This window comes from Sinocyclocheilus rhinocerous, unplaced genomic scaffold (genome assembly GCF_001515625.1).
Source record: "Sinocyclocheilus rhinocerous isolate Xijiao unplaced genomic scaffold, SAMN03320098_v1.1 scaffold1639, whole genome shotgun sequence".
Lineage (NCBI taxonomy): Eukaryota > Metazoa > Chordata > Actinopteri > Cypriniformes > Cyprinidae > Sinocyclocheilus > Sinocyclocheilus rhinocerous.
The window spans coordinates 70,786-89,257 of record NW_015632472.1 but is presented as its reverse complement, the minus strand read 5'-3'; the positions used below and the strand labels follow the sequence as shown (position 1 = coordinate 89,257).

Below are 18,472 nucleotides of genomic sequence, written 5' to 3'. Positions count from 1 at the left end.
GCGTGCGTGTGTGTGTTTGCATGTGTGTGTGTGTGTGTGTTTGCATGTGTATGTGTGTGTGTTTGCATGTGTGTGTGTGTGTGTTTGCGTGTGTGAGTGAGTGATGAGTGAGTGAGTGAGTGAGTGAGTGAGTGAGTGAGCGTGCGTGCGTAACCTTGCAGTCATGCAGTGTGCTCTTCATGTGTGTCAGCTGTTTCTCTCACGGCTCACAGTAGTCAGATGATTCAAACAGAACAGAGACAGACTCCAGCCGTGTCTCACAGAGAGAAGACTGTCCTGGACACACACTCACAGAGACCCCTGTCCAGCAGCAGAGACACCAACAACATCCATTCAGGACATGAGAGACAACTAATGAAGATAAAGAACGAAAACAGACTGAGAGACATAGTAAGAACTGTATTTCTGATATGTGCCATTGGAATTTTAAATAGTAAGAAATCAATTCTTGATATCAACAAATGAATTTGAATGGCAACCCTCCATGCTGAGAGATGAGCGGATAAATCAGAAAGACAGATGAAATGGAGGAGAGCAGACAGTGTGTGATTGTGACGTCTGTGTGAACACATGCTTTAATCACACACTACATCACTACTTCATCTCAATGTTAATTTGGATCTCTCAGCACTGAATCTGAACTTACAGACATGACAGACAATGGATATGATTAACTGTGTGCAAAGATTCCAGAATCCAGTAATCCAGTGCTACACTGTGCAGAGAGTCGTTTTAGGTAGGCGTGGCTGACTCTTACCTTTTATAAAGAATAACTCTTTGGATTTGAGACTTTAGTCTTTGCAACTTTACAGATCTTCTTTATGCACCAAGAGCTTGTAACACTCCAAAGAGAAAGGAAAAATTGAAATCGCATCATATGACCCCTTTAAAGAGACACTGTCACCTGATCTGACCTTCCAAAGTTACTTTCACTATTGCAACCTAATGAAGAATGAAGTAGAGCCATATTTGTTCCTATCTTGTCTTTTACTTTGACTAAAACAAAATTGGAGATTTAATTTAGATGTTAGCATAAGAAACACATTTTTGGTTAACTGACCCATTTTATTTTGTCAAAATCACCAATCCAAAATGCAGAACAAAGAAAAAGAATTACAAATATAATATTTGTCTGCCTAATATATTGAACAGAAGGGAAACACATTGACCAACAGTCTCTAGCATGAGCCTGTGGATCCTCTGAAACAGCAATGACATCTACAGTAGCTTTTATTCACACCAAATGAAGAGTCCAGAGTGTTTCTACAGACCAACACCTTTTCTCACTCAACTCTCTGCTGACTCACGCAAAATACCAGACCAGTAGCTGTGTGTTTATATCTCCTGACTGGGACTTTCTGATAATTAAAATTTCTGATAATTGTGACTTTATATATTAGGATGTAACTTTATATTCTATATATATATATCTTTACTATTCACACTGTAAATCTCACAATTGCTAATATTTGGTTGGATTTTTGTTGAATCCAATAGCATTATCAACTTGGAAAATGACCAGGGGATATGTTTTCTGACTTGGTTGTTTAAGAAATGAAAGCTACACTGCATCATTTGACATATAACATGCCAGAAACATTAATCACTGCATTAATGATCAAATTATAGAATCTTAAGTATTTGGTTATTTAAATCTAAACAGCAGGTGTTTTGGGGGGGCTTCTATATGTGTCTCTGTGGTTCCTCACATGAGGTTGTTAAATCTGACACAGAGACATTGAATAACCATAATAAACTGCAATACCAGCGTAGAGGGGTTCAGTGAATGTGGTGTTGAATGTGTGTAAGTGTGTGAGTGTGTGTGTGTCAGAGACGATGTAGAAGGACAGAGTGCCGTTTGGCCAGTCTAGATAGACACCTATTTTATCAGTGGGTGATGAAGGGAGAGGAATGTTTGTCCTATCATTATTGTGCCAGACAGAGTAAATCTTATCACAACAATAAAGATTCCAGGACTTGTCGTTGAGTCCAAATCGACAGTCACTCCCTTTTTTCCTGTTGATTCCTTTATATGCCACTGCTACATGACCCCATCCTCTCAATTTAACCTCCCAGTAATGGCGTTCAGTCAAACTCGGTTGACACAGAACCTGCTCAAAGCGCTCAAATCTCTCTGGATTATCAAGATATGGCTGGTGATCTTTCACACATGCTGTTTCTTTGTTGTCTTCAGACAAGATGAGTTGAGTGTGTGCTGTGTTTGGATCCAGTGTGAGATCACAGGCATCTGAACATAGAAAAGCAGATCAGAACATCTGACATCATTAAATATGCAGAGGTGTGTGTGTGTGTGTGAGTGTGAGTGTGTGTGTGTGAGTGTGTGTGTGTGTGTGTGTGTGTGAGTGAGTGAGTGAGTGTGCGTGCGTGCGTGTGTGTGTGAGGACTTACACTTTCGCAGTCCTGGTTTGATCCTGGTATCTCCTCCATGATCCAGTCTAAACAGAGACAAAAACAACAAGAAAGTTCAATGGTATGATAACTAATGTCAAATGAAATAGTCACTGTTGTTAATAGCCACAGCAGTACCATGGATTGAGGAAAAATTATTAAATGTATGCATTTGAGCATCATGGACCTTATGTAGCTCCGCCCCTTTTCAGCATCGCACTAATTGTTTTCTGTCTTCCGTTTGTATTTTATTATGTATTATGTATTGTGTTAGTTCAAGTTAATGATATATTTTTCCATGATCCTGAGCTTTTGTTTTGTAAATAAAATGCTACCTGCATTTAGATCCTCACCTTGCCTTCTCCTATACCACACTGTGACAGGAACTGAATGTTGTTCAATATTTATATATTTTTTTTTTTATTACTGTTTCCATCCATTTATTATGATAAGTATAGAGAACTGACAGGAAATGAAGTGGGACAGAGAGGGCCAGGATTGGGAAAGGACCTCAAGCCGGGTCTCCTGATACTGGAGTGCTGCCCACAAGGCTATCGCTTCCGATCAGTATTATTTTTTTAAAGAAATATTCAGTGTTCAGTACAAGTTAAGATCAAATATATATAATGGTAATGTTACCCCAGAAAATCATTTTGACTTGTCACCTGCAAGGCACGTACAATAGAAGTAAATAATGCCTATATTTGGATGAAATATGAGGCTTATTATTTTATAAAAGCGCTTTAATTATTTGTTCTATTAGAACTCACATATTATTCCAGCTGTAAGGTTGCTGCGAGATTAGCTCAAACTCGAATAAAACCCACCTGCCTATAGCTTTCTAGTAATCCTGAAGACTTTGATGAACTGAATCTGCTGTGTTCGATTAGGGTTGAAGCTGAAATCTATGGGAAAGTGGATCTCGAGGGCCAGAGTTGCCCACCCCTGCTCTACATCATTACATTGTTATGGTAATAAATCCATAAACTTGGATGTGACAAGATATGACATACTGTTTATATCTTTATATAACTATACTTTTGTAACTGTGAACATTTTAACCACTGTAAATACCTCACTGTATCATTTAAAAAGAGGTTAAAGTCAAAGCAAATGGGAAAAAAAGTTGTGCGAATGCCACAAATGAGTGGATTCTGCTGTATTCAATAAGAACAAAAAATCATTTGAGCATTTTTGAAGACAAAAAGTTTTTTTAAAGAAATTTCTTAAAGGGGTCATATGATGCGATTTCAATTTTTCCTTTCTCTTTGGAGTGTTACAAGCTCTTGGTGCATAAAGAAGATCTGTAAAGTTGCAAAGACTAAAGTCTCAAATCCAAAGAGATATAGCACACCTCGCTTTTTCAGACCGATGAGCTTTGTAAAAATCGACGCGTTTCAAAAAGGCGGGGCATAGAGGAGAAACAATAATGTACAGTATGTAGAAAATAATGTGTTTTTTTTTACTTTAAACCACATAAACACATTTCATTACACCAAATACACAAAATAATGTTCTTTTTAGTAGCATCATATGACCCCTTTAAAAGATTTTAGGTGATCCCCAACACATACACACATATAAATGAATTATAACAGCTGTACATACTTGAGTATCTGCAGTTTATAGTTTGAATCCTCCAGTCAGATATCATCTACAGACACACAGTCAGATCATCTACAGACACACACAGTTAGATAATCTACAGACACACACAGTTAGATAATCTACAGACACACAAACAGATCATCTACAGACACACACAGACAGATCATCTACAGACACACAGTCAGATCATCTACAGACACACACAGTCAGATCATCTACAGACACACAAACAGATCATCTACAGACACACAGACAGATCATCTACAGACACACGTTCAGATCATCTACAGACACACAGTCAGATCATCTACAGACACACACAGACAGATCATCTACAGACACACATAGACAGATCATCTACAGACACAAACAGATCATCTACAGACACACACAGACAGATCATCTACAGACACACATAGACAGATCATCTACAGACACAAACAGATCATCTACAGACACATTCAGATCATCTACAGACACACAGTCAGATCATCTACAGACACACACAGTCAGATCATCTACAGACACACACAGACAGATCATCTACAGACACACACAGTCAGATCCTCTACAGACACACACAGACAGATCATCTACAGACACACACAGTCAGATCTTCTACAGACACACACAGACAGATCATGTACAGACACACAATCAGATCATCTACAGACACACACAATCAGATCATCTACAGACACACACAGTCAGATAATCTACAGACACACACAATCTACAGACACACAGTCAGATAATCTACAGACACACATGGTCAGATTAAGTAATTTTTCATTTTATCTGGCAAAGATTATGTTTTCCACACATATTTTTATGAAAATGGATATAGTTATTTTCTGGATTATAAATCATGTTTTATTAATCATCTGAAACGTGCTGCAATTTCCAAGGCGACTTATTTAAAGCAATCAGGTCAAGCGCAAAGCGTGCACATTAGGATTGGTGACAAATGAGAAAGGCAAGTGAGTTTGTTTTGCGCATTTTCCAGCAACCACACCGCTAGTTTCAGTTTCTCTTTAAATATTTAGGTTGGGCGTTTTTAATAAATGTTTGTAGTGAATGCCACTATAATTTGTGATTTTACTTATATTTTTGTTCCTTTTTCTGTTCTGAACACTGCTAAATTTTTGTGGAGTGAGAGGAATATATACATGTTTCTAATGTTTGTAAACGTTTCGTTTATTTTACATTATTTATGAATGAAATGATAAAAATGTGTCATACATCAATCGACTTGTACACCAATGCAACTTATCTGTGTCATAAAGTGCTCATAGAAAATAAGGCAGAGATGGTAGAAGAATAGAACTGCCATGTATGTACAAGTATACATACAGTATACAGTAGTGGTCAAGAAAGGCGGGGCATAGAGGAGAAACAATAATGTACAGTATGTGGAAAATAATGTGTTTTTTTAACCTTAAACCGCATAAACACATTTCATTACACCAAATACACAAAATAATGTTCTTTTTAGCAACATCATATGACCCCTTTAAAAAAAAGCTTCATTTGTCATACACAACTATGCGGCCCCTCACTTGGTGGGGAAAACTTGATGTGGCCCTCGAAGTCAAAAAGTTTGCCCACCCCTGCTATAGAGACTACTGTGTATAGACTACTGTGACTATAGAAAAGGTCACAAATACGTAAAAATTAAACTAATCAGCCTAACTATCATATTTGGAAAATGTTTGGGAAGTAATTTGATGTTAACGCTAGCCTACTTTTACTGGAACAACACTGAGGTGGAGCAGACAACATATGAGCTGTTGGATTAGATTTCCTGATCATGTATGTGGTTCAGACACACTCTCTCAGTTTAAATCTAGACACATCTCTTTAGCCCACCTTTCACATAACACATCTCATAACTTAGTATTACAGTTATGACTGATGAAATCAAAACAAATGTACATGATTATCTCTAAAATAATTTGAACAGCAGCTATGCTAATTTTGCTTTCCACTTCTATCTCAGGATGCCCATCCTGAGGTAAACGGAGACTTAACCAGCTCCAGTTTTGACCCAGGTTCATATAAGAATGTTGCAATGACACCAACAATGAATGGACTAACAAGACCCCATAATTTTAACCATATATTTTAATAAATAGGATCACAAGCTGCCTAATCGTTAAAGCATTGAAATATAGCTGTGCTGCCAAAAATTTCACTAACCCTGCCACAATAAGTAAATGAATACAATAAAATAAAAATAATTATTGTTTTTGTGGTTTTGACCCAATTTCAATACCACATCAAAAACTACTTGCTTAGCTAGCTCAACAGAAATAAAATAAAAATAAAATAAAATTAGAAGGAATAAACAAATTATAAGCAATAGCACAAATAAATATAACAGATACAATTAAATAAACAGTGGATTAAGTTTTTCAGGTAGTTGTGTTCAGGTACAGAAATTGAATAATCAAATGTAAAATAACATTGCATACTCTTCAAAGGATAAATTAAATATTAAAGGTGATGTTTGTAATTTTTGACTGTACTAAAGACTGAACTAAATACCACAATATGTCTGCAGATATTTAGGAAGCATGCTTGTTTCTCAACAAAAACTGGTAAAGCCTAATTTTTTTAATTCAATAACAGCCTGCACATTGAGGCAATCGCAGTTAGCCATATCCCGATATCAATTTTATTTTGATATTTTGTGCAGAGTTAGCATGTAATTTGTACTTTCTTAGAGCTGTATATTATTATTGTTATATGACTTTATATTATAAATTTTGTTGACAGAGGAGGATGGGCCCCTCGAGGCTGGGTTCTTTTAAGGTTTCTCTTCAACACCTCACCAGAGTTTAGGGCCTTATCACACTCTATTACTGAAACATGCATTTTCTTTGAAGCTGCTTTAAAACAATATGTATTGAAACAAGTGCTATACAAATAAAAACAAACTGAGTTGAATCTAAAAGGCATTAATATTTCTTTAATCTCTAATAAATTAGACATGGAAAAATATTATAACTAATTACCTCAGTATCTCCAGCTGACAGTTTGGACTCTTCAGTCCATAAGAGAGCAGCTTCACTCCTGAATCCTGCAGGTCATTGTTACTCAGATCCAGCTCCCTCAGGACACAGTTTGAGGATTGTAGAGCTGATGACACAACTTCACAATCCTGAGCAGTGAGATTACAGCCAGCAAGACTATTAGACAAAATATAGAACATAAGATGATGTTATTTAAACCTTTTCAATACATTGTAATTTTTATTATGAATGTTTGAAAATAACACTTACAGAGCTTTTGTGCAGTTGAGCACAGCTGGTATCAGTCTTCTTCTGCCCTCATCTGATGTGTTGTATTTCTTTGGGTCCAGCTCATCCAGCGGCTCCTCTGACGTCTGAAGCATGTAGGCAATTGTTGAGCAGTGAGCAGGAGAGAGTTTCTTCTCTGAGTGTTTGTCTGATTTCACAAACTCCTGAATCTCTCTGGACAGAGTCTGATCTTTCACTTCCAGCAGACAGAGGAACAGATTGATGGATCTTTCAGTGGAGAGTCCATGTCCATCTCTGATCTTCTCTTTAATGTACTGTGTGGTTCTCCTGATGCTCTCTGAGCTGTTCTCTGTGTGTGTCAGTAGATCCTGTAAGAGTCTCTGATTGGACTCCAGTGAGACGCCCAGCAGGAACCGCAGGAACAGATCCAGGTGTCCATTCTCACTTTCAAGGGCTTTATCTACTGCACCTCTAAGCAAATTATGCATTGAATCAAAGACCTTAAGAGTGTCCATGGTGCTGCTTAAATAGCAGTAAAACACATAGAAAGCAGCGAGAAACTCCCTGTTCAGGAGGGTTTCATTCTCCTGGAGTTTGATTCCCTCAAATAATCTCTCACTTTTGTACTTCATGCTGGTTTTGTGTTGGTCTTTTACTCTCTTCAGAACATCATTCATTGTTTGAGGAGAATCCTTCAGGTTGTCTGCAGTCTGATCATTTGTTCCCACACTGCTGACGCAAGAATACAGTGATTAAGTGAATACAGTGACAAGTGTCCACTACTTTTTAGCTTATTCACTTGCTAAATGAAGACAGAATGAATCAAACCAGAACTGGACAGGAGCATACTGTACAGGAAAACCAATGGAGATGAAAAGCTGTTAATTATTTTACCTTATTTGAATGGAAGGTGTTGTGCTGTTTTGCTTCTCTAATTAGCAAATCACAACACACTGGGCCAGCTAACCAATCTGAGCCCATTGCCTATTTCTGAGTGAGGAGCTTCATAAAGCCAGGAAATCATCAGAGTGTTCAAATGAGAAGGGACAGAACGGTGTAGAATAAAGGTAAATTATATGAAAAATAATGTTTTTTGTTTTTTTTTAACTAAGCATTAATACATGTTAGACTGCACCCCATAAACGCAATCAAGCCAAGATAAAAAAACAGTCAACCACCCCTTTAAGGTATGCAAGCATTTCTAATATGTATTAAAGGCTTGTACATACAGGAAAGCAAGTCTCTGTTGAACTTCACATATGCATGTGCATAAAACAGTTCAGAGGCATCTCTTTTATTGGCTCAAATTATTTCTCAAAATGATTATTTCTCTCTAATGATTAATTGTCAGAGTGCATAATGGCATATATTGGTTTTACTAGATATAATTTGTCTCCTCCATAAATCTATGCAGAAATAGTACATGTAAATTTGTTTAAAAAATTGTAGGTTAATGAATTTTCACGCATGAACTAATATGTTAACAGTTAAGCACCTAACTTGATCCAGTGTGTTTATACTCACATATGATCAGTGGTCACTGTTTCATCACTGAAATTATGATCCACAACTAAAGACCCAGCACAGCTGGGTTCTGGAGATCTCCAGGACTGAGAACATTCCTCCTCTGTCTTCTCACTGAGACTCATTTTAGAAGCAGTTTCACTCTCGGTGTAGTTAACAGGCCTGCAATACATATACTTTAAAAATTAGGAAAATTCACACCCTTCATCCATACAAAGATACTAGACACTGCATACAGAAAGACCACTAAAGCATTATATAACAATTAGCTGTACTAATAATTTAGATTTAAAGGTATTTTTGAGCTTTACTTTTAATTTTAATTTGAACTTTTATTTCAAACAATTACAGTCTGAAATGAAAGCATGTTCTGAATGTAATCTCCTTCAGGTCAGATCATGTAAGATCATAATGACTAGAAAAACTGGTTTACAAAACAAAATAGAAACACATAAAAAGCCACACACTCTTCACCTCAACTAGTCCTCCACAAACAAATAAAGACCATATCATTGGCCTCAGTTGTGGGCCTGTGCCACTGATTTCAGCCCAACACATTTTACTCAGCAATTTACAATCCATTCAGTATGTCTCACAACTGCTACTGTGGAGGAACGAAGGAGCGCAGAGACGAAGGAGTTGAAGGAAAACAGTCTTTAATGATCCAAACTGGAGGGAAAGACAGGGTAGCCAGGAGACACACACATGTAACATCGGGATTAGACGTTTAACACAGCATGCTAGACACAGGAAACACTGGGCTTAAGTACACAACTAAACGAGGGGATGATGAGACACACCTGGACTCAATGAAACACAACAGGAACAGGAAGGAAACCAAATATGGGCATGTCACACACGAGGAAAAACTAGGTCATGGAAGGCACATTGGGAGAAAAACACAACACAGACAGTCCATATTTCTGACCTATCGCCCCCTCCCGGAAGGCGCGTCCTCGCGCCGAAGAAACAACAGAAGGAGGAATGGTTGGGAACTTGGGAGGAGGCTCAGGAGGTGGGTGGACACCCGGGAGGGGGCCGGCAGACAGAGTCCAGGGAGTTGACGACGGAGGGAGGAGCCATGGAGGAAACCGGAGGAGTCAGGGTGGATCAGACGGAGGGAGGAGCCAGGGAGACGATAGGAGGGACTTGTAGCATGCGGCACCAGGTGGGACCCAGGCCACAGCCATAATGGCGACCCACGGTGGAGCCGAATGAGGGAGAAGCAATGGAGGAGGAAGGGCTGATGACTCCAGGGGGCCAACCGACTGCGGCAGAGCAGGTGGTGGAGGAGCCCGAGGCGGAGACGGAGAGCCGATGAGCCAGGGCGACGGGGAGGATCCGGAGGGCCAAGGCGGAGCAGATGGCTCCAGCGACCAAGGCGGAGGCGGGGATCCAGAAGGCCGCAGTGGAGCCGGAGCAACTAAGGAGGAGCCGAAGGGATGGAGGAGCCTGACAGAGCCGGAGGGACGGAGGGATGAGGTGCAGCCAGAGAAGGTGAGTCCCGAGGTGATGGATGGTCGGTGACAGACCAAGGCAGAGCTGGAGGGACGAGGGAGCCCGGTGGAGCCAGTGGACTGATGGGCCATGGCGGAGAGGAGGGAGCTAGGAGCCAAGGTGGAGCAGCTGGGTCGAATGGCTGAGATGGAGTCCGGGGCTTAGAGGCTGGAGGCGGAGGCCAGGGATTCTCCAGCCACAGTGACGATGGAGACTGGCAGACCTGTGGGGCTCGCACTCTACAGATAGTGGGCTGAGGGCGAGCAGAGGGGCTGCCAGACAACAGCGGTGGAGGAAGCAGGAGTGGGTGGGTGGGCAGGCATTTGTGAGCCTCCGGGCTCTCCGGGCTTAACTTGGGAACAGGGGTCCTCTCTGGGCTGGACGTGGGAACGGGAGCCCTCTCTGGGCTAAACTCAGGAACAGGAGCCCACTCTGGGCTAATCTCAGGAACGGAAGGGACAGAGGTCACCGACGGAGGAGGGAGGAGAGGGGGCAGGTCGGTAAACAAGTCAATAAAGTCTTCCTCCACTTTCCATTCACCCAAATCCCTTCTCAGCTCACCCTCAGCCACGGTGCAGGGGGGGAGCTCCTCTCCGCGCACACTCTGTCCACGGCTTTCTCCCTCGCAGCGGGCGTTGTAGCCGGCTCTCGCACCTGGTCTGACGATCCGTGAGGCTCTGGCTCCGTGGCGATCCTCAGTTCTGTCGCACTCTTCAGCGATGGCTCGTCGGTCGCGACGGGCTCTGGCTCTCTGTCAGTGGTGGGCTCGGGCTTGCGCTCCACGCAGCAGGGAGATGGTGGGCTGGGCACTGGGTCTGGCTGTGTTCTGGATCAGGGGTAGACGCTCTCCAGAGACCGGATGATAGCCTCCCTCCAGCACAGTCCAGTGGTGTCTGGGAGGTCGACGGGGTGGTAGTAGTTGGCCCCGATCCAGAAAAGGGAGTTCAGCGCAGCGTCGTCGAACGCCGTTAAAACTGCGAGCTGGCTGAACTCCACAGCATACTCCAAGAGGGAAAGGTCCTTGCGGACGAGAGAGGTAAACTGTACAGCGAGGGAATCCTTGGGGCACACGGGGAAAACAGAAAACAAACACTGAAAAAATGCAAAAAATAAATGGAGGGGAACAACGCAAATAAACTATTTAGTCGGTGCTGTGTTCTGTCACAACTGCTACTGTGGAGGAACGAAGGAGTGCGGAGACGAAGGAGTTGAAGGAAAACAGTCTTTAATGATCCAAACTGGAGGGAAACACAATGTAGCCAGGAGACACACACACGTAGCATCAGGATTAGACGTTTAACACAGCACGCTAGACACAGCAAACACTGGGCTTAAGTACACGACTAAACGAGGGGATGACGAGACACACCTGGACTCAATGAAACACAATAGGGACAGGAAGGAAACCAAATATGGGGATGTCACACACGAGGGAAAACTAGGTCATGGAAGGCACATGGGGAGAAAAACACAACACAGACAGTCCATATTTCTGACAGTATGATCTTGTATACTTTCCTGTTGGCTGTAAATTTACTTTGTCATTACTTTCTCGGCTCTTAGAAAGTATTTATGCAGAAAATATATGCGCATTTATATTAGAACATGTAGTCTTTCTGTGTACATTCTGTGGTGCATATTCAGACATTAAATAAGTGTTGACAGTTAAATAACTAAATTAACCTAGGCCCATTCCCAATTCTATTTTATACCCCTTCACCTTGTCCCTTGAAACAGAGTGTGAAGGGGTAGGGGTGAAAATATTCCCCTAAGAAATGGGACACCACTACTATACCGTCACACGTCATCATATGTCGTCAAGCTCCTACAATAAACACACCTATACTGGTGTGCATTAGAGCCTTACCGCTCTATATTAATGCTCTGCATACTGACACACACATCGGAGATCGCACAGCTCACACATCCAGAAGCAAAGAAAATTGTCAACGCTGTCCCACAACTTTTATTAATAGCAGTTTAAAAACGGAATAGCTACATTATATTTACAATTGGGATTGGGCCATGGACTGGTAACTCTTCACAGACACACAGCTGGCCCTTACGAAAATTAACCATGGTTTTATTTTAGTAAAATTGTAGTAACCCTGTTTTTTTTTGGCGTATTGACTACCATTTGTATAACCACAGTTTTACTACAAATACCATGGTTAAACTATGGTTAGTGTTGCAAAACCATGGTTAATTTGTGGTTACCATGGTTTAACTATAGTAACCATGGCTTTTTGGTTTTATTTGTAGTAAAACCATGGTTAGTTTTCGTAAGGGGGGATCTGGAAGTCTCCTGGAGTGAGAATATCCCTCCTCTGTCTTCTCACTGAGATCCATTTTAGAAGTACTGTCACACTTCTTTTTGTTTAGAAATCTTTACTTTGTAAAGGAGGCACATTCACTTCATGCATACATACTAGAGGCCCCTATAGCACACAAACAGCTGTTCTATTAGTGTAGTTAAAATATATTTGAACTTTAAAACCAGTTACAAGCTATAAATAAGTAAGTGAGTTATTTATTTAGTACGTAAATAACTAATTAAATAAATTATCAGTCAATCTGAATGTCAACTTCTTTAAACTCTTTAGGTCAGGTAATGTGAGTTTATCTAAAAAAACATATCTGGAATAACCAGTTTACTAGCAGGCGACATCAAAACTGCAAACAGAAACACAAACACCGCACCCACTCAACAGGTCCTCCATAAACAAAGAAAAACATAAATTTAACATGTTTTACACACGCATTTAAAATGAATTCAGTATAATAAGCTTCATATTTCTGTAGGTTATAAGCTTATTTTGCTGTTACATTTTTTGTCGTTATATTTACATTTGGCCTAAACTCTCAGAGCGAGTTAAGAGTTTATATTTAAGAGAGTATATATTAATATATATATATAATATATATTAATTATTAAAGATTATTAAATCAACTTCAAAGTAAACCAAAATCGAAGTAGCCTTAAAAAAAACATTAGCTTGTGTATGATATTAGAACAGGTTGCACTGTTGAATTAATCAGGTGAATTCTACACAAATGCCTTCAGAAACATTTATAGTGGTTTTAAACTGCATAAGTGGTATCATGTCATTTAGCTTTAAACATGTACTTACCATGAAAAATATCCCGCTGGTTACTGCTGATTGTTCATGCTCTGTCTTTGACGATGTTAAACTGGTGTTTTGCTTTCAGTTTTAGCTGCTCAACCTGTTCTACCTGCTTTACTCTGAGTTCAAGGAGGAGGTTCATGAAACACCCTGGAAAAAAGCAGAACAGAGTCCAATAAAAACGTGTTTTGAAAAAGAAGAATGCATCTTTCATTTATATTTTCCTCATTTATTTTGAACCCTGATTAGCAATGTAGTTTAGAGCAAAACACAAGCTATTCAGAATATGTTTAGGTGAAGACATAGGCCTACATATTGCACTTGGTTAGCAATCAAATATTACATTATTGAATGCTACAGAAAGCAACATTTAAATCCCAAATATGTAAAGGGTAATGTAGAGTCATCTGGTAAAGCAGAGTTAAGTTCTTCAGAAGCACAACCCCAAATATGGGGGATCGTAGTAAAAATATTTTTGCATGATAAACATGAGTTTCCACTTCCAAATCATTAATAAACATGTGCACACAGTACAGCTATCATTGTTAGGCAATTTTGGTTTAGATGAGTAATAATACACAATAATACATACATAATACAGAAACAACCGGACTCATGGCTGATCTCATAGTCTTCCCTTTACAGTGTTTTTAGTAAAAGCAGTAGGTGTCACATCTGTGTTCTTTTAACCCAGACACAGACCTGTGTGTTAAAAATACTGATTTAAAATAATGTTCAAGATCACCAATCAACAATTGTTGCTGATTTACTTCATTTGTAGTGGTTTTCTATATCCACGCACACTTCAATGAAGTATAAGAGCATCACGGATCTGGTTTTTCTGTGCATGTGTGTTTTGTTGTAATGTCTGTCATGGGTTAATTAGTTTCTTTTTCTCTGCCAGAGTGAGACCTCAAACCTACACACTAAACGTTTATTTAGACAATGAAGATTTTATCTAAATGAAGACATTCCATAGACTTGCATTGTTTTTTTATAAAGAGAATTATAATTACTGTAGACGAACCCAAACTTTACGCCTACCAGAAGACATTTAGCATTTCAGAATAAACTTCTGTGGTTGTTAAATAGTGATAATTAACTGTACATGTTTGACATGTTTAGATGTGAAATGAGATGTTTTTGCAGCAGGAGGTATTCCATGTATGTCGGATTTTTATTTTGTGCATATAATTGGTTCCCACAAAGCCACACGTGACCCACAGAAACACAAGACTGAGTTATTGATGCTGACACTGAGTTCACTGAGTGTGTGTGTGTGAGAGTGTGTGAGTGTGTGTGTGTGTGTGTGAGAGTGTGTGAGTTTGTGTGTGTGTGTGTGTGTGTGTGAGTTTGTGTGTGTGTTAGTGTTTGTGTGTGAGTGTGTGTGTGAGTGTGAGTGTGTGAGTTTGTGTGGGTGAGTGAGGGTGTGAGTGTGTGTGTGTGTGTGTGTGATAAAGAGAGAGAGGAGGAGTGTTAAACAGTGATCCAGACAGAGAAAGATCTCCAGTCCATCATGAACGTCCAAACCGCAGCGCTGGTTCTCTCTGCTGTCCTGCACACAGGTGAAACTATCTCTCTCTGCCTTCAATTTCTAATATTAATCATTCAGGTCTTAATAGTATAATGTTATATATTTTTACTAATAATTATTCAGATGCCCAAATTTTAGTTTTCAAAACGTTATTTTATTGTGTGCCATATTTTCAGTTCAACTCAGGGTAGCCATAATTACTCGTAGATCATTTTTGTTTGCATCTTTTAAAAATTGATTTTATTGGTTTCAGTAGTAGTTTAGTTTAGTTAAAGTATCGCAGAGTCACACATTTTAATAGCACTTTATCAGAAAACATGCTCAGTGATTGGTTGTGTTGCATGTAAAACGGCTGCTTTATTTAATTGGCTGTTTTTGTTCCTGACAGAATACAGTCTAAAGTCAGGCTGAAGATTAAATCACTGATTAAATCACACACTGACTGCAAACACAGCAAAGCTTGTCTTTGCATTTACCTTCACATTTCCGTTAAACATTCAATCCTGTATTTATGTCAATGAAAACTAATTTTCCAGTGATAGTTTCCTTATTTGTAGTGGTTTCCATCAAGGATGATATTCTTGTGTTCTCAGTTATATTCCTTCATCTGTGTTGTTGCATTGAGGTTTATTTCTTATTGTTGGAGCCATAGTGTTAATCACACATGTCCATTATTGTAAGATCAGTGGATGAGTATATCTGGCTTTTAACGTGGTCATATCTTTGCTTTCTGATGATCTGATACGCTCTTTAAAGTCAGTTTTAAATCAATTTATTAAATGTGACCAAATCACATTCACTGGTTTAGTTTGCGCATGAACAGTGTTGGGAAGTAACTAGTTACATGTAACGCTGTTATGTAATCTAATTACAAAATAAATGTAACTGTTATCTGTTACAGTTGTTGAGAAAAAAATGTGCAATTGAATTATGGTAGCTTATGAAATTTTAAAGATTGCATGTGAATATTTTCTGTAAAATGTAGGATATGTTGAATATGAATTTGTTGCTTTGCCTGTTTTTGTTGTGCACGATACCTTCTGCCATTTAAAGGCAGGTATGTTTTATTTTTTTAAGATTAACTGTTTTTTCCAAAGCATTGTTAGATGCCAGTATTAGATTAGATTATTTTTTAAAAACAGTATCATAGCTAAACTATTTCTTGTTATGATTTTAAATCTGTATTTAGTCTCAGAAGGATCTCAAAGTAAAAAGAGGTGCTAAAGTCTGATTTCATGGTGGCTGTGCTTTAAAATTAAATTATTATAATCTTAATTCAATTGGTTAAGGATTGTGAAAGTCTGCCAGTAATCAGTGTTGAGTACTACTGTAAGCTTAACCCGGCCTGCTTTAAAAGTTAAAAATATTCATTAGAAATTTAGAAAAGTAATCAAATGTAATCAGTTACATTACTTTAATAAAGTAATTGAAATAGTTGCACTACTTAAATAGGGTAACTCGTAATCTGTAACCTATTAGGTTTCCAAAGTAACCTTTCGAAGTGTTTGTCATCCTAAAAGCATGCTGTGAGGAGTTTGATTTTTGGTTGTGTTTGTTTAGCAGAGCAGGACTGAAGGTCAGTGAGAGCGACGGGAGCACAGGGTTCATCTGACACAGACTTTCACAAGAATTCAGCATTTCTGTTTCCTTAGATCTTCTCAAACATGTCATGTAACTTACAGTCAAGCATGCAGTGGTAGGCGGAGGTGTGTGAAGTAGTGTGTGATTGACTCAAGCGTCGGTGTTGTTTGCTCATGGCAGTATGGGGTCAGAGTCCCGTTGTGTCCGTCCGGCCGCGTACAGCTGCTGTTAAACTCGGCGAGACGGTCAGCTTCACCTGCCGCGTGACCAGCGGCTCACAGCCCCTCCAGCTGGAGTGGAAGAGGACCAACAACCAGCCGCTGGGAGGTGCCTTCATATCACCAACCGTCTGAGAAAAACAGATCCCACCGAAGCACCTTCAGACACAACAAACACTCATTAATACAGCAGAAATTAAAGACAGATCAAATGATTTCAGAAGAAACATCAGTGCTCAGAGTTGTTAAGATACTGAAGGCTGATGATACACTTTTTGTATCATCAGCCTAAGATTGCAATCAAAAGTCAGAGATCTTAATATAAACTCAAACACTTTTCATCAAACTCTTCCAAGAACAAATGTGACCCTGGAGCACAGAAGCAGTGTTAAGTCGCTGGGGTATATTTGTAGCAATAGCCAACAATACATTGTATGGGTCAAAATTATAGATTTTTCTTCCAAAACCATTAGCAATGACAAAAAAAGAGCATCATTAACTAAAAGAAGAAACTATAAATATGTGCAAAAATATGAATGAAAACAGAGAGAAAATACTTCTGGGAAAACCGATTTAATCAAGAATATTATATGTGATCTACACAACTAAATGGTTTGTCCTCTAAATGTATTTGAGTGAAGTAATTCTCTAAAATGAAAGTCTACCAGATTAAATTATGTAGCGTGAATGTGGAAACCTGAGAAAACAATTAAACATACAGTTTTAAAAATATATATTTTACGTTTTTTGTTGTATTCTGTCAAAATAACTATCCAATTAGATGAGAAAATGATATTTTTTTATATGTAAACATGCAAATCACATTTTCTGGTGCCGAGATGTAGGGGATGAACTCAAAGTAATACTCAAATGAAATAAAAATTTAACTAAATAATGTCCAAAAGATATATATAAAAAAAATAGTAAATACTGTATATGAGCAAATTAGACCTAGATAAAACTAACCTGAAGAAAATCTAAACCGCAAAACAACAATTTAAAACTGTGGATTCTTCAAAGCTAAATGGAGGGTTGCCAAGTCCTCGGTTTTCCCGCAGAAGAAATGATAAAACTGTGGTAGATGTAAAGTTTTGTGAAGGAGGCATACTGGTAAGGAGCCCTAGAGCTGTGTTTATGATCACTACGATACACTGGCTTTCAACAGTGACTGTAAAATATGTACTTTAGGTATGGGAATTGCATATTTGGAGTTTTGATATCTGGGATATGGTCACTGGGCTACGCTTGGGCTATTTCTAAGTGGCCATTGTGCTAGTTTTGTTACGCAGACCTGGCAACCCTGATGTGGTTTCAGAGTGTGTTTGTTGATGCAGAGCCTCCGAAGGTGCGTGTGACGCCGTCTGGGCCGCTGTCGGTTCGCGCGGGTGAGAGTGTGACTCTGGAGTGCCGTGTCACCGGGAAGCCCCGCCCCTCCATCAGCTGGACCAAACAGGGCGGTGAGGCGGAGCTTGTTTCCACGACAACAGACACCACAGCATCACTACAGGTGTTTTAGGATTCACTGATTCAGCGTTACGGGTTTCTGCCCGATCTGCACTTCTCAACATGGTCTGTTTCTCCCACCCGCCCACCAAAGGTGACCGTGCTGTCAGCAGAGGATGCTGGGATATTTGTGTGCCGCGCTCAGAGCAGGGAGGGGCTTGCTGAGGGGCGGGTGGAGCTCAGGCTGGAGGGCGGAGCCTCTGCTGGGGC

The 18,472-nt window shown here is 39.5% G+C and overlaps 2 protein-coding genes across 2 annotated transcripts in view; one reads left to right on the top strand and one right to left on the bottom strand.

Annotated features, from left to right (window-relative positions):
- Positions 1 to 1,683: 1,683 nt before the first annotated feature.
- LOC107742530 (E3 ubiquitin-protein ligase TRIM11-like) lies at positions 1,684 to 7,796 on the bottom strand. The gene is made up of 4 exons (XM_016555536.1): positions 7,302 to 7,796; positions 7,035 to 7,208; positions 2,410 to 2,456; positions 1,684 to 2,248 (listed from the first exon to the last, which is right to left on the bottom strand). The coding sequence occupies exons 1-4, from the start codon at positions 7,793 to 7,795 to the stop codon at positions 1,719 to 1,721; spliced, it is 1,245 nt and encodes a 414-aa protein (XP_016411022.1). The 5' UTR covers position 7,796; the 3' UTR covers positions 1,684 to 1,718.
- A 7,069-nt stretch (positions 7,797 to 14,865) lies between these two features.
- The window catches only part of sid4 (secreted immunoglobulin domain 4), a 12,902-nt gene continuing 9,295 nt past the window's right edge, over positions 14,866 to 18,472 (top strand). The window contains exons 1-4 of the mRNA XM_016555535.1: positions 14,866 to 14,991; positions 16,722 to 16,888; positions 18,036 to 18,266; positions 18,357 to 18,470. Of these exons, the coding sequence (XP_016411021.1) occupies positions 14,943 to 14,991; positions 16,722 to 16,888; positions 18,036 to 18,266; positions 18,357 to 18,470 (561 nt within the window). The 5' untranslated portion in view covers positions 14,866 to 14,942. The remainder of the gene's footprint in view (positions 14,992 to 16,721; positions 16,889 to 18,035; positions 18,267 to 18,356; positions 18,471 to 18,472) is intronic.